The sequence below is a fragment of the Zophobas morio genome, unplaced genomic scaffold (assembly GCF_036711695.1).
Source record: "Zophobas morio isolate AGI-343-1 ecotype UQ-CSIRO unplaced genomic scaffold, CSIRO_AGI_Zmor_V1 ptg000014l, whole genome shotgun sequence".
Classification (NCBI taxonomy): Eukaryota; Metazoa; Arthropoda; class Insecta; order Coleoptera; family Tenebrionidae; genus Zophobas; species Zophobas morio.
The window spans coordinates 21,478,974-21,495,830 of NW_026972119.1; the positions used below are offsets into that span (position 1 = coordinate 21,478,974).

General features: G+C 31.4%; 1 protein-coding gene across 16 annotated transcripts in view; it reads left to right on the forward strand.

The window, feature by feature from the left end:
* Phcl-1 (pH-sensitive chloride channel 1) overlaps window positions 1-16,231 on the forward strand; it is a 310,192-nt gene extending 293,961 nt beyond the window's left edge. For 8 of the 16 annotated variants that reach the window (XM_064055572.1, XM_064055575.1, XM_064055576.1 and 5 more), the window contains 2 exons: window positions 1,715-1,822; window positions 14,174-16,231. In XM_064055572.1, the coding sequence (XP_063911642.1) occupies window positions 1,715-1,822; window positions 14,174-14,335 (270 nt within the window). In that variant the 3' untranslated portion in view covers window positions 14,336-16,231. Of the gene's footprint in view, window positions 1-1,473; window positions 1,528-1,714; window positions 1,823-14,173 lie in introns of all 16 variants that reach the window. The other 8 variants (XM_064055573.1, XM_064055578.1, XM_064055583.1 and 5 more) reach the window with 3 other exon arrangements.
* The last annotated feature ends 626 nt before the right edge of the window (window positions 16,232-16,857 follow it).

Genomic DNA, 16,857 nt, shown 5'->3' on the forward strand with positions numbered 1-16,857 from the left:
AAAATTTAAAAAATGTGTCTTTTTCATATTAAAAAAAAAATCAAATCGTTAACTTAGCAAATAATATACTAGGAAGATCATGATTCATTTTTCTTCATTTTATAATTTGAGAAAACTGAAATCGCGTTAGCACACAACTTTTGAAAAATCTGAAAGTTTAATGTCTTAATTTTAGTTACCACAAATAATTTATTTATTAAAATTAATAATATGTAGCGCACTTGTGGGAATCTTCTTTTTCAAACAAAAAAATCTAGGGAATTTATCTGATTATATATATACTCGTATTTTAAGAAATAAGTTTTGTTATTGAATATACTATAAAATTGTATTTTTTTTTTTCACTATATAGAACATTTCAAACAACTTCAGATGTACAACACTTTAAAAATCAGTTTTCGCCAACTTTCCCCGCCGCCTCACAAAGAGACTACAACAATGTAAACAAGATCAGTTTGTTCGAATTTTGATCGATCAGACCGACAAGCGAAAACCAAAAACGAAACCTAACTTTCATTCCTTCTATTTTAGGCAGGCAAGGTACTCGCCAAAATCAAACCAGCTTTCATGTAATTAGCGTTCGTTACTATTGTAATATGTATTTATTGTAGCCTAGGTGCCATGGCCATACTAGGAATATCTTACATGTTTTCTGTTCTATGTGAAACAAGTTTCAGGAGTTCGCCGATGTACAGCAAAATATTTGACAAAGTCAATTTTAAATGTAGGTCCCGGATTTATACACGACTGTTTTAGAAGAGTACGCCAAATCCGCAAAATCGAGGCACTCGCCAAACCAAACAGAAGACTCGACCCCGCAAGATGTAAGTGGCAAAATTTACCGAAATTCTTACTGTAACCGATAGAAAATCATTGTTTACATTGTTGGTGTAAATAAACAAAATCTTTGAACACCCAACACTGACTTTCCATTTCAGCATCGCTTCACAAGGAAAACCTGCAATAATGTCGATGTCAAAATTATTTGTCTGAGCTTAATATTAATAATCTCGTGAAATGTAACATGAACCTAATCGTTTTACCCGCACTTTGTCTGTAGTGGAAAGGAAAATCTTTAATTTGTTTCAGTAAAATTTAACATCTAGACTATTCGGTAAGTAAGACAGTAACACGTAAAGTTGAAATCATACATCATCGTCTCGTTCATTCTTTGTCCCCTCATTCCACCCAGTTGGAGAAAAGCAATAATCCGAACGATATCTCGATGTGACGTTAAACACTGCTTCTGCATGTCTTTGTTATGTTAGAATAGACTGCACAAAAAGTATCGACGATAAACTACTAATAACAAAGTGTACTAACTGACTATACATACCAGTTTTACATTTTCACGTAAAATACGAAATAATGTTTAATCCACTTTGAGTGCGAAATTTGGCTTGATAACGAGTTAGTTTTGTTAATTCTCTTATCAGTTATTTTATTTCATTATTGTTTTATTTTAATTGTTAGGAAACAGCCGAACAAGAATATTATTCCACATTCTGTGAAAGTCCTCAACATAGAGTAAGTTTACAGATGGAATTACCAAAACATTGTTCGTAAACTCACTAGTTTTTTTTTATTTTTCTACTTTTTTCTTTCAAATGTATATTTTCTTTTGTTTTGTACATTAATTATTCGACAGTATGTGTAACAAAAACGATTCTATGTGTGACGCATTACTGACGTGGCGCTGATGTTTGTTCCATAGGGAGATAAAAAAAGGGATTCGACGGGAGTAGCGAACGAGATCGTTTCCTGCACCAATTGTGGACCAAATCCTTGCACTCACACGGCCAACAACGGCTGTGCGGCAGAGGTAAAATTTACACAAAGTTCTCGTTTTGTGTCGCTGCAACTAGGATCTTTACTGCAATTGCAATGCTTTTCCGGGTTTTTTTACTAAATCCAGTTAAACGGGGATTAGGGAACGACCGGACGGAATCTAGTGATATTAGTCTAGGTCTAGAATTGGAGAGATTAAGACCGCCGGTTACGATTAACGAGGTTTTCAACCTTTTTTAGTTATAGTTACTAATTGTTCTATTTATTACTAGAAGCAAGCAATTTTGAACGATGTTTTACAAACGACTGTATTTATTTCCTCATCAGGCTGAAAGCATTACGTAAAACACAAATACTTAACTTACAGTGAATAATAAAACAGTGATAAAACAAAACGTTGTTTAAATCGATTTGTTTTGAGTGGCACACTTTTCAGTAAATTAGTAAAGGATACAAACATTGCGTTATTGTCTATTTTTGTCCATATAATGGAAACAATAATTACACCACTTGAATAACCAGAAAAACATTGAACTAAAATAAACGACACGATTAGAGTATTTATTTTACCGTCACTGATAACCATCTCATACATATTTAAAACAACACACAATGTTGTTTCAGTATCAATTTTTGGACTAAATCTTTAAATTCAAGTCGTGGCTTCGTCCTTTTCCACATCATCAGGAGATATTTTTAAACTTAAAAATAAACAGAATTAAAATAAGATGTTTTTGGAAACGACAAACAATTCAAGAGTGTCCAGTTCAAATGCGCCAAGTGCCAAAACTGAGATATTTAAATACGACTGGTTCTAAAATCAGCGTCAAAATTGTACCATTTGCAATGAACGTGGCTTGAACTAAGTAACAAAAACAAAATCGCCACCTAGTGTGTGAAAAATCCTCTTACATTAATAAAACGCGGTGTAACTAAACATCAAGCTGTTGGAAAGAACATAAATTACAAATGCGCGGAAAGCCGCAAACAAGGAAGAAAAAAGAAATAAACCAGACTTCGCGGAAATATTGCTCTCCGTTCCTTTGATACTGATATATAACCAATTCACAGTGTCAATAAATCTAGATTTGTGGCAGACTTGTACATCATGCTAAACAAATTAGTGGAGACTGTGTGTATGTAATGATCTTTAGTGTGGACAGACAAAAAAATAAGGAAAAAGTAATTTTTCGTGGTAATTATATATTTAAAGAGTTAAGGTGACGGTTTTACGACTTCAGTAATTTAAAACACTTTGCAGTTACTCTTGTAGGTGTTATTTTTGTTTATTCTTTGATTCTTCCAATAGTTGTTTTCACTTATAACAATAAACTGACTTTATTCTACCCTTTGGGTTTGAATGGATCTCTTTCCCTTGCGCCCTTCTCTTTGTTTCTACATTCCTTTTCCTGTATTCTTTTCTGCCTCTTTTCTGCATTCTCTTAGCATTTTAGTCTGTGCTCTTACTCATTTTCTCTTCATGTTTTACCGCTATTTTCGCTGTTTCTATTTTTAACTTATGTATTTTAGTTTCTTCTCTCATTCTGTATCCTAGTATTTGTCTATTTAGTTCTAATACCCAATTCAGATACTTTTCCTGCACTCTCTCTATTTTTTTTCTACAAACGGTCTTATTACTTTCCCTTTTTTATTTTCTTCCTTGCCTTTTGTTTTTCTTGTCTCGTTCTCCAATTCTAGCATTAAAGTCCCCTCCTATTAAAACATAATTCTTGTCCTTTGCATTCATTTCTTTTTCTAAAACCTTTGCACTTCCTTCCTTTTTCTCTTTTTGTATCCCCTACTGCGTCACCCATATTTTTACCAAATCCACTAAGTCGAATTCTGTTACGTATTCCTACAGGATTTAGGATTTTATCTTTCCTTTTAATTTTAACTATGTTCCAAAATAAGAATTTTATCCCTTCCTTTCTCTTCTTTGCTTATTTTTCCTTTTTCTTTTCTTCTTATTAGCAGATTCATTCATTGCTTTGTTCGTTGCCGTTGTTATCCTCTTTTTCTGTTCCTTCCTTTAGTGAAAAACTTTTAATACCCGCTCCAGGTCGTCCCATTTTTGTAGTTTCCCATCCACTGTCAATTGATAGTAGGTACCCCATTTTAACTTTTTGACCTTCACCGTTTTTTGTTTTAGTTATTACCCCTATCTTTTCTTGTATTTCTTCTTCTTTTTTGCCATTGTTTAACTAGAAAGTTCCTTCTTCCTTACTCTCTATTATAAATCTAAAAATCAATAAAAATTCCTTTTTCAGTCTCTAATTTGATGGTGAAAAAATTCTAAATTACCAAGATGTTGTTCTTCTAGAGTAAATGTTTCTATAAAAATTCACTTTCTATTTTCCGCGTCATCTAGAATTCAGAAAGAGCTCTCTTTCTAGAATCTTCACAAAACTTGCCCAATTAAATTCTTTTTTCAAATTCAAGCTTATGCCATAGTAGAAATTCCTCTGTTCCTTCTTATTATCGAAAGAAATTCTTCTAAAGCCCTTGTGAATTCCCTTTATCTAACCTCTGAAAATAATCTTGAATTTTCTCTCATTTTGAATCAATTCCAAACTAAAATCAACATTCTTTTTTTCTTATTTTTAGGAAATAGTATTCAAACTGAGATTATTTGTGCATGTTTTCATTGATGAAATCAGATTTCCGTTTCTTTATTTGTTCTTCCCTTTTTTCTTCTGTTTTACAGCCTTTTACTATTACATTATTTCTCCTTCTTCTTTCATTTTATTCAGAAGTTCTTCTATTTTTGTTGCTTTTTTCTCAGAATTCTACTTATTCGACAAGCCGTTGATTCTCATTTTAGTGGCTTTTAGATTTTCCTGCAATTCTCCTAGTATTTTTAATACTTGTTTCATTTCCACATATTTGTTTTTCGTCGTAGTAGTTTTCGGATAACTGCGGATTGCTTTCCCATTTTTTAACTAGAAGTTCCTTTTTTTTACTGTACACATCTATAATAATCCATCAAAAGTCATTTGATGGTAGAAATGTTCTAAACTACCAAGATGATGTTCCTATCAAATGAAATGATTCTATAGCAAATAATTTCTATTTTTCGAATCATCTAGGAATTCAGAAAAAGTTTCTTGTGGTCAACCCTTTCAGACAAAGGTTTCTTGACGATAGATTATTCTAAAATATTTACCAAACTTCCTTAAGTTCGCGCTTGTGCCATCAAGGAAATTCTTCTGTTTCTTCTTATTATCTGAAAAAATTCTTCTGGAATCTTCTTGAATTATATTATCTAAGTTGTTCGAACTCCCTTGAATTTCTTCTCATTTTACTACCAATCTCAAGGTAAAATCGAAATTCTTTTTTCCTTCTTTTTAGAAAATAGCATTCAAATTGAAATTTAACGTGCACAATATAACTAAAATAGCAAAAGATATATTCTGTTTCTTCCCTTGTTGCCAAATTTCAAATTAGTGTGACTTAAAAAGGACAAAAATTTAAGAAGATTTTTTTTTATGACGAAGCTGTTTCTGATTTTCTGATCTCTTTCTATGTTTCCATCGATAAAATAAGTATTTTTTTCTTGATCTACGCCTCCTTTTCTTCTTCCGTTTTCCTGCCCTTTATTATTAAATTATTTCTTCTTCTTCTTTTTTCTTCGTTGTACATTTTTTTCTCCATAGCTTCCATTTTATTCAGAAGTTCTTTTTTCGCTTGTTGCTATTTTTGTTTCTTTCTCTTCAATCTCTTTCCCCAGATTTTTGCATCTCCCGGAAGACATTATAATGTCTTCTAAATTTTTTTTATTTCCCCGAGTATTTTTAATACTTGTTCCATTTTCACGTATTTATTTTTCGTTGTACTTGCTTTCGTAAGATTGTAGATTGTTTTCCCATTATCTAACTAGAACTTCCTTCTTCTTTACTGTCTACATTTCCAAAAATCCTTCAAAAAAATTTTTTCATCTTCTAATTTGATGATGAAGAAGTCCTAAATTACCAAGATGCTGTTTTCCTAAAATCAACTGGTTCTAGAGAAATTCACTTTCTATTTTTCGAATAATCTAGGAATTCAGAAAAAGTTTCTTGTGGTTAGTCCTTTCAGAACAAAGGTTGCTTGACGATAGATTATTCTAGAATCTTTCTTTTTTTTTCAAGTTCAAGCTTATATCACAATAGACATTCTTCTGTTTCTTCTTATTCTCGGAAGAAATTCTTTTAAAACCTTCGTGAAATCTCCTTATCTAACTTCTTCGAACCGTCTTGAATTTGCTCTCATTCCAGTATCAATCCCAAACCCAAATCGAAGTTTGTTTTCTTATCACGAAGCTGTTTCTAATTTTCAGATCTGCTTTTATGTTTTCATCGATAAAATATGTATCTCCCTCGTGATCTACCTTTCTTTTTTCCTTCCGTTTTCATGCGTTTTATTAGTACATTCTTTATTCTTTTCGTTCTCTCTTCCTTGTATATTTTTTTCTACGTATCTTCCATTTTATTCAGAAGTTGTTCTTCCTCTCTTTGCCATTGTCTTTGTTTTTCTTCAATCGTTTTTCTCCGATTTTTACTTTTCCCCTAAGATATTTTACTGGATTTCTCCGAGTCTTTTTAATACTTGTTCCATTTCCACGTCTTTGTTTTTCGTTGTACTAGTTTTCGTAGGACTGTGGATTATTTTCCCATTGTCTAACTAGAACTTCCTTCTTCTTGATTGTCTACATCTATAAAAATTTATCAGAAATCTTTTTTCTTTCGGTCTCTAATTTGATGATGGAAAAGTTCTAAACTACCAAGATGCTGTTTTCTTTTTAAACCAAATGTTTCTACAGAAATTCACTTTCCGTTTTTCGAATCATCTAACATAACAATTCAGAAAAACTTTTCATGGTCGACTCTTTCGGAATAAAGCTTCCTTGACGATAAAGTATTCTAGAATCTTTACACAAGTTCCTCAATTAAATTCTTTTTTCAAGTTCAAGCTTGTGTCACATTTTAAATTCTTCTGTATCTTCTTATTCTCGGAAGAAATTCTTCTAAAACCTTCATGAATTTTCGTTATCTAACTTCTTCCAACGATCTTGAATTTCCTCTCACTTTAGCACCAATCCCAAACCCAAATCAAAATTCTGTTTTCCTTCTTTCTAGTAAATAGTACTCAAATTGAGATTGATTGTGCACATTATAGCTGAAATATCAAAAATATATTATCTTTCTTTCGTTTTTACCAAGTTTCAAGCTAATGTAACTTAGAATGGAAAAAAAATAGGACCATTCTTTTGTGTTCTTTTCACGAAGCTGTTTCTAATTTCCAGACCTCTTTCTATGTTTTCATCTATAAAGAAGATTTCTCTTTTTTCTTCTACTCTTCCTCTTTCCTTTCCGTTTTCCTGCGTTTTATTATTACATTATTTCTTCTTCTTCTTCTTTCTTCCTTGTAATTTTTTTCCATAAATTCCATTTTATGCAAAAGTTCTTCTTTCTCTTCGTAGGACTGTGAATTGTTTTCCCATTGTCTAACTAGAACTTCCTTCTTCTTTACTGTCCTCCAAAAATCCATCAAAAATATTTTTTCAGCTTCTAATTTGATGATGGAAAAGTTCTAAACTACCAAGATGCTGCTTTTTTTTTAAACCAATGTTTTTTCAAAATTCACTTTGAATTTTTCGAATCATCTAGAAATTGAGAGAAAGTTTCGTGGTCAATCCTTTCAGAACGAAGGTTCCTTGACGATAGATTATTCTAGAATCTTCAGAAAACTTCCTCAGCTAAATTCTAATTTTCAAGTTCCACCTTGTACCATAGTGGAAATTCTTCTGTTTCTTCTTGGAATCTTCTTATCTAACTTCTTCGAACCGAATTGAATTTCCTCTCATTTTAGTAGCAATCTCAAACTAAAATGGAAATTCTTTTTTCCTCTTTTTAGAAAATAGTGTTCAAATTGAGATTTATTGTGCACAATATAAATAAAATATCAAAAAATATATATTCTGTTCCTTCCCTTGTTGCCAAATTTCGAATTAGTGTGATTTAAAACGGGCAGAAATTTAGAACCATTTGTTTCCTTATCACAAAGCTGTTTCTAATTTTTAGATCCCTTTCTGTTTTCGTCTATAAAATAGGTATCTCTTTTCTGATTTACCCTTCCTTTTTTCCTTGCATTTTCCTGCCTTTTATTGTTAAATTATTTCTTCATGTCCTTCTTTCTTCATTGTATTCTTGTTTTCCACAGCTTCCACTTTATTCAGAAGTTTTTTTTCTCTTGCTACCATTTTCGTTCTTTTTCTTCAATCCATTTTTTCAGATTTTTTACTTTCCCGTAGGATAATGGTTTTCTTTATTAGTCTCTTTTAGACTTTCTTGAATTTCTCCGAGTTTTTTAGTACTTGTTCCATTTCCACGTCTTTACTTTTCGTGATACTAGTTTTCGTAGGACTACAGATTGTCTAACTAGAAGTTCCTTCTTCTTTACTGTCAACACCTATAAAAATCTTTCAAAATCTCTAAAATCAAATATTTCTGTAGTAAATCGCTTTCTATTTTTCGGATCATCTAGAAATTCAGAAAAAGTTTCTCGAAATCAACCCTTTCAAATCATAGGCTCCTTGACGATGGGTTCTTCTAGACTCTCCAGAAAACTTCCTCACTTAAATCCTTTTTTTCAAATTCAAGCTTGTGCCATAATGGATTTTTTTGTTTCTTCTTATTATCGGAAAAAATTCTTCTGAAATCTTCGTGAATTCCCTTAATTTAGCTTCTTCGAACCGTCTTGAATTTTCTTTCAAATTCAAGCTAAAATCGAATTTTTTTTTTCCTTCTTTTTAGGAAATAATATCAAATTGAGCATTGGTGTGCATAGTATAACTAAAATATCAAAAGATATATTCTGGTTCTACCCTTGTTGTCAAATTTCAAATTACTGTGACTTAGAAAGAACAGAAATTTAAGACAATTTGTTTTCTTATCACAAAACTGTTTCCAATTTTTAGATCTCTTTCTGTTTTCATCTATAAAATAAGTATCTCTTCCCTGATCTTTTCTTCTTTTTTCCTTCCATTTTCCTTCCATTTTCCTACCTTGTATTATTAAATTATTTCTTCTTCTCGTTCTTTCTTCTTTGTGTATTTTTTTCTTTGTTGCCATTTTTTTTCTTTTTCTTCAAAATATTTTCTCAGATTTTTTGCTCTCCCGAAATACATTGGTTTTCCTTTTTATTGTCTTTTAGATTTCTCTGAATTTCTACGAGTATTTTTAATACTTGTTCCATTTCCACGTTTTTGTTTTTCGTCGTTCGAATTTCCGTATCACTGCAGATTTTTTTTCCATTGTCTAACTAGAAAGTTCTTTCTTCTTTAGTGTCTGCATCTATAAAAATCCATCAAAAATATTTTTTCGGCCTCTAATTTGACAGTGGAGAAGTTCTAAACTACTAAGATATTGGTCCTCTGAAAACAAGTGTTCCTGTTGAAAATCACTTTCTATTTTTCGAATCAGTTAGAAATTCAGAAAAAGTTTCTCGCAGTCGACTCTTCCAGAACAAGGGTTTTTTTGACGATAGATTATTCTAGAATCTTCACAAAACTTTCTCAATTCAATTGTTTTATAAAATTCAAGCTTGTACCATGATGGAAATTCTTCTGTATCTTCTTATTGTCACAAAAATTCTACTGAAATCTTCTTGAATTCCCCTTATCGAAGTTCTTCGAATCGTCTTGAATTTCTTCTCATTCGAATATCAATTCCAAACTAAAGTCTAAATTCGTTTTTCCTTCTTTTTAGGAAATAGTAATCAAATTGGGATTTATTGTGCACAATAACTAAAATATCAAAAAATATATTCCGTTTCTTCCCCTGTTGCCAAATTTCAAATTAGTGTAACTTAGGAAGAACAAAATTTTAAAACCATTTGTTTTCTTATTCTTCTCTTTTTTCGGCCTCTAATTTGATGATGGAAAAATACTAAACTACCAAGATGCTGTTCTTCTAAAATCAAATGTTTCTGTAGAAAATCACTTTCTATTCTTCAAATCATCTAGAAATTTAGAAGAAGTTTCTCGTGGTCAACCCTCTCAGAACAAAGGTTTCCTGACGATAGATTATTCTAGAATCTTCACAAAACTTTCTCAATTCAATTGTTTTATAAAATTCAAGCTTGTACCATAATGGAAATTCTTCTGTATCTTCCTATTATCACCAAAATTCTTCTGAAATCTTCTTGAATTCCCCTAATCGACGCTCTTCGAATCGTCTTGAATTTCCTTTCATTCTAATATCAATTCCAAACTAAAATCGAAATTCGTTTCTCCTTCTTTTTAGGAAAGAGTATTCAAATTGAGATTTATTGTGCACAATATAACTAAAATATCAAAAAATATATTCCGTTTCTTCCCTTGTTGCCAAATTTCAAATTAGTGTAACTTAGGAAGAACAAAATTTTAAAACCATTTGTTTTCTTATTCTTCTCTTTTTTCGGCCTCTAATTTGATGATGGAAAAATACTAAACGACCAAGATGCTGTTCTTCTAAAATCAAATGTTTCTGTAGAAAATCATTTTCTATTCTTCAAATCATCTAGAAATTTAGAAGAAGTTTCTCGTGGTCAACCCTCTCAGAACAAAGGTTTCTTGACGATAGATTATTCTAGAATCTACACAAAACTTTCTCAATTAAATTGTTTTTTAAAGTTCAAACTTGTACCATAATGGTAATTCTTCTGTTTCCTCCTATTATCACAAAAATTCTTCTGAAATCTTCTTGAATTCCCCTTATCGACGTTCTTCGAATCGTCTTGAATTTTCTCTCATTCTAATATCAATTCCAAACTAAAATCGAAATTCGTTTCTCCTTCTTTTTAGGAAAGAGTATTCAAATTGAGATTTATTGTCCACAATATAAGTAAAATATCAAAAAATATATTCCGTTTCTTCCCTTATTGTCAAATTTCAAATTAGTGTAACTTAAGAAGAACAAAATTTTAAAACCATTTGTTTTCTTATTCTTCTCTTTATTCGGCCTCTAATTTGATGATGGAAAAATACTAAACTACCAAGATGCTGTTCTTCTAAAATCAAATGTTTCTATAGAAAATCACTTTCTATTCTTCAAATCATCTAGAAATTTAGAAGAAGTTTCTCGTGGTCAACCCTCTCAGAACAAAGGTTTCTTGACGATAGATTATTCTAGAATCTACACAAAACTTTCTCAATTAAATTGTTTTTTAAAGTTCAAACTTGTACCATAATGGTAATTCTTCTGTTTCCTCCTATTATCACAAAAATTCTTCTGAAATCTTCTTGAATTCCCCTTATCGACGTTCTTCGAATCGTCTTGAATTTTCTCTCATTCTAATATCAATTCCAAACTAAAATCGAAATTCGTTTCTCCTTCTTTTTAGGAAAGAGTATTCAAATTGAGATTTATTGTCCACAACATAAATAAAATATCAAAAAATATATTCCGTTTCTTCCCTTGTTGCCAAATTTCAAATTAATGTAACTTTGGAAGAACAAAAATTTAGGACCATTTGTTTTCTTATTCTTCTCTTTTTTTCGACCTCTAATTTGATGATGGAAAAATACTAAACTACCAAGATGCTGTTCTGCTAAATTCAAATGTTTCTGTAGGAAATCACTTTCTATTCTTCAAATCATCTAGAAATTCAGAAGAAGTTTCTCGTGGCCAACCCTCTCAACAATAGACGATAGATTATCCTATAATCTTCACAAAACTTCCTCAATTAAATTCTTTTTTCAAGTCCAAGCATGTGCCATAATGGAAATTCTTCTGTTTCTTCTTATTATCGGAAAAAATTGTTATGAAATCTTCTTGAATTCTCCTCATCTAACTATTTTCTCCAAGTATTTTTAATACTTGTTCCATTTCCACGTCTTTGTTTTTGATCGTACTAGTTTTCGTTGGACTCCAGATTTGTTTTTCCATTGTCTAACCAGAAGTTCGTTCTTCTTGACTGTCTACATCTATAATTCAAATTTGATGATGAAAAAGTTCTGAACTACGAAGGTACTATTCCTCTAAAATCACTTTCTATATTTCGAATCATCTAGAAATTTAGAAAAAGTTTCTCGTGGTGAATCCTGCCTCCAATTAAATTCTTTTTTGAAATTCAAGCTTGTGCAATAGTGGAAATTATTCTGTTTCTTCTTATTATCGGAAGAAATTGTTTTCAAACTTTCGTGAATTCCCCTTATCTAACTTCTTCGAACCATCTTGAATTTCTTCTTATTTTAATATGTATCAATCAAGTTAAAAGCGAAATTCGTATTTCTTCCCTTTTAGAAAATAGTGTGCAAATTGAGATTTATTGTGCTCAATCTAACTAAAATATAGAATATATTCTGTTTCTTCCATTGTTGCCAAATTTCAAATTAGTCTAACTTAGAAAGGACAAAAATTTAGGACTCCATGTCTTCATCGATAAAATAGGTATCTCTTTCGTAATCTACCCTTCCTTTTTCTCGTTCCGTTTTCCTTTTTATTATTACATTATTTCTTCTTTTCGTTCTTTCTTCCTTGTATATTTTTTTCTACATAGCTTGCATTTTTATTCAGAAGTTCTTTTTTCTCTCGGTGCAATTTTCTTTCTTTTTCTACAATTTATTTTCTTAGAATTTTTACTTCTCCCGTAAGACATTAGTTTTCTTTTTAATATATTTTAGGTTTTCCTGGAGTTATCCGAGTATTTTTAATACTTGTTCAATTTCCACATCTGGAACTGCAGATTGTTTTCCTATTGTCTAACTAGAAGTTCTTTCTTCTCTAGTGTCTACATCTATACAAATCCATCAAGATCCAAGATACTGTTCCTCTAAAATCAAATATTCCTGCAGAAAATCACTTTCTGTTTTTCGAATCATCTATAAATTCAGAAAAAGTTTCTCGTGGTCAACCCTTTCTTTGAGGATAGATTATTCTAGATTCTTCACAAAACTTTCCATTTGTTTTCTTCACGAATCTGTTTTCAATTTTCAGATCTCTTGCAATGTTTTCATCAATAATATAGATATATGTTTCCTGATCTTTTATTATTACATTATTTTTTCTTCTCCTTCTGTCTATTATCTTCTTCATGGCTTCCAGTTTATTTAGAAGTTCTTTTTCCTCTTGTTGCCATTTTGTTTTATTTTCTTCCATCTCTTTTTTCAAGTTTTCTGGTAAGCCACTGGTCCTCCTTTTTTATTTCTTTTAGATCTGCGTTTATTATATAAGTATATAGAAAGTTCTTTCTCTTCACTGTCTGTATCTGTAAACATTCACTAAAATTCTTTTTTCAACTTCTAATTTGATGGTAAACTACCAAGGTGCTGTTCTTCTAAAATCAAATATGTATTTCTTTAGAAATTCAGAAAAAGTTTTTTGTGGTCAACTCTTTCAGAAAGAAGGTTTCTTGACAATAGATTATTCTAGAATCTTCACACAACTTCCACAATTAAATTCTTTTTTCAAGTTCAAGCTTTTTCAAATCTTCGTATCTAACTTCTTCGAATCATCTTGAATTTCCTCTCATTTTAGCATCAAGACCAAACTAAAGTCGAAATTCTTTTTTTTTTTATTTTGAGGAAATACCATTTAAATTGGGATTTATTGTGAATATTATACTAAAATATCAAAAAATATATTCTATTTCTTTCTTTGTTGCTATTTTTCTCATTGTTGTAACTTAGAAGGTACAAAAATCTAGTATTATTTTTCCATCTCTTTTCCCCTTTTTCTTTTATTTTCATAGATCTACTTAATCTAGGCTACATGAAAAAATTATAAAACAAAAATCACGTACAACCCATGAAAAATTCTGGTTATAGTCCACCCGTTTTCACGTTTTATTCCACCTCGCTTCGGCAGCTTTCAAACAAAGCCGAAATAATGCAAAAACTCGTACGTCTTAAAAAATTGATCGTGTTTATATGTGCTTAAGAGATTAAGTACCTAAACGCCGTAAAAACAATAATGCTGGAATTTTACGGCGGCAATTTGCACGTTTTCCTCATAAAATATTTAAATTAAAACCGTGGGTTAAGCAGAATCTATAAAATAACGAATTCACAGGTGTGATTAAGTCGTTGTATATATTCGTTTTATTTCGGCGGTTACGCAGTATAAACGCGTTATCTAAACGCATCATTAAACGTCGTTCGAAAACTTTTGACAGCCGACAAGTTTTTCAGCAATAAATTCTTGTCGGCAGAGTGGAGATTTTTAACGCACAGGAAATTTAGATTTTATCTGCGGTGCTCGATTTTGGCGCACGTAACGAACCAGAAAGTCGTCGATACGGAATTTTCTTATCTGTTTACGTAACGTAAAGCGATTAAAGCGGGAAAGGGGTTGCAATTGTCAGAGCTTTCTAGCACTAGAGCTTTGTGTTGTCGGATTTCTCTCCACAATAGTCTAACCTGGAGTAGTCTTGTTTATTGCAGGTGCGAAAAAAGGAACCTCCGCATCCTATCCGTGTGGCAAAGACTATAGACGTTATAGCTCGAATTACTTTCCCGACCGCCTTTGCAGTTTTTCTAATATTTTTCTTCTATCACTACAGCAATCAGCAACCTGACGCACAAAAATGAGATGGTTTGGATAACAGAGATGTGTGATTCTAATAAAAGGTACATATCAAGCATTTTAAAATACAGTGTGATCAGCAAGAAGAAGAACTGTGCTGACGACTAGTGTGGTTGGTTCTTAATAATTATATTTATCTACTTCTACTATACCAATTTGTTGCAATTTATTATGAAGGTTCGCGAAACGTGTAGCTGCAAAAGCACTGTACATAGTATATTGAGATTACTCATATTTTGACAGGTAATTGTAATAGTTATGTATACACATACACACACATTTTTTCAATCAATTTGTGCATTACATATTGTGATATTACACGATGCGGTGAATTTTGTTATTTAATATATAGTCGAACTGTTCGTAATGTTAGAGACAAACGACAACCTCATCAGAATGCACCATCTTGTGGATACGCCAGGAACGGGTCGAGGATGATGATATTTTTCTAATTACTGTGTAAGCCGCGTTTAGTTATCTTCTTGCTTGCACTAGTACACATCCCCTGTGTTAACTACTACTAGCAGTTTCAAATCAAAACTAGCAATAATTGTAAAGTTATGGACCAAACCGGCGACGATGTGTACTAGAATCCTACCAACTGTGACCAAATTCGTGCCATTCTAAGCATAATTCTTATTATTTTTACTGCAATTTAAATGTGTTGCATACCACCTCTGTGATTATTGATATTTGTGTAAAGCGTACCTGAATTTCAGCACTCGTGCGGTGCGCTCGGGTCACCAAACGCACCGTACTACCAGTTGGATTACATTCTAAGCCACTTACATTTCACATTGCTGTCTTGAATTAAGTGTTAGTTTTAATTGAGGACAAATTCTTATTTATATGTCGTAAAGACGGGTTGTTGAATGTTTTGTTAAGAAAAGTGAGGACATTTTAAATAAAATATTTCATGGTGTGTTATCGATTTTGGCAGTTGTCCACGTTCAATGAATTGTTTTACATTCCAAGAGATTTTATAATGCAAAAGCTCAGTTTTGTATAAATGGATAGAAAAATTATTTACTTATTATTATTATTATTATTATTATTGTTGTTGAGTTTTTGTTTTGTTCATTTTTACCTCGTTCTATCCAGGAGTTTATTCGTTTATTGTCGACTCGGCGAATTCAATATATATTGTAAATAATATAAAGATCAGAATTGTGTTTTTAATCTAAGTATTTATAATCGTAATCGACTAGAATAGTACGTAGCATGCCAACATGCACGATAGAGCAGACACTGTGATGACAGACTGAACAGCTTTCAACCGGTTCGAGTAATTGTCGAATACATAATTTCAATGAAGAAACGAAATCGTGGGGCTTTGGCTTGATTACAGCAGTCCTTGTTTCACTCACTCAGAAAAGTTGTTCAATTTCTGGTTTACCTCAGCATGGAATTTTGCGTGACGGACACTTTGCTCTTGAACTTGCACCGTTTTCTTCTGCCTATTTTGTACATAACGACTTTCGTGTTTGAAGGGGGAAATTCTAAAAATTCCATGCTCAAAAGTATTCGTCGCATTCCATCGTCAAAGTTTCCGATGGCCATTTTCACTTGTATGGAATGCGATGGTTTCGATTTGTTTTGAAATTATTGTCGTTGCCATCATGCTAACAGCGGCTTTAAGTGACCTCATCTACCAGTATAGTCAGATTTTCTCATTCTATACCGTTAGAGCCAATATTGTTAGAACTTTGGCTTAATTGCCTTTACTATAATGCACCATAATCATTTAATCCTGTTATGAACGTGAAAAATCCTCAAAATAAATTTTGTAGCCAATGTCGACTCGACGTTATTGTACATATTTCCTATAATGTACATACATCGAATTTTAAATTAAAACACAATGTATGTTCTAATTCGTTACATTATACAATAAATATTTTCATCTGCAAAATGTTTGTTTTTTTTTTTTACTTTTTTTTGTCGCCTCCAAAATAATGGATTTTACTACTCTCGGACTGGAAATAGTAAGTATATTTGTTTATCTACAGCCTACCCAAGTCATCACTCTCTTTTCACGAATTTTTTCCAAACGAAAATTTGACACCTTTTTGTCAAATAGGTCTATAATCTAATTCGATTCTGTCTATATTGTTAAGCAATTTCACAATACAATTAAAAATGCGTTACCAAACAGTCAACAAAATCAAAAATCTTTGATGATTAATCTATATGTCAAATTCAAGTACACATAAAATGCCTTCAATCAAATGGTGGAACGAAATAGACTTATTGAATGACAAAACTGTGCGTTAATTTATTTAGCACTTCTATAATAAATCAAGAAAATCTACTTTTATTTGTTTCTCTGTTGACGCTCTTTCTAAAATCAACACACATTTAGCAGCAAACGTTACTACTTTTAAAAACAATACACATTTGATTCACAAGATTCATTATTCTGTTTAATACTCTTTTTAAAATCAAAACACATTATTAATTAGCGTTAAAAATTACTACTTTCTAAAACAAAACACACTAAGGTTACAGAGTTCGTATTTCTGTATTA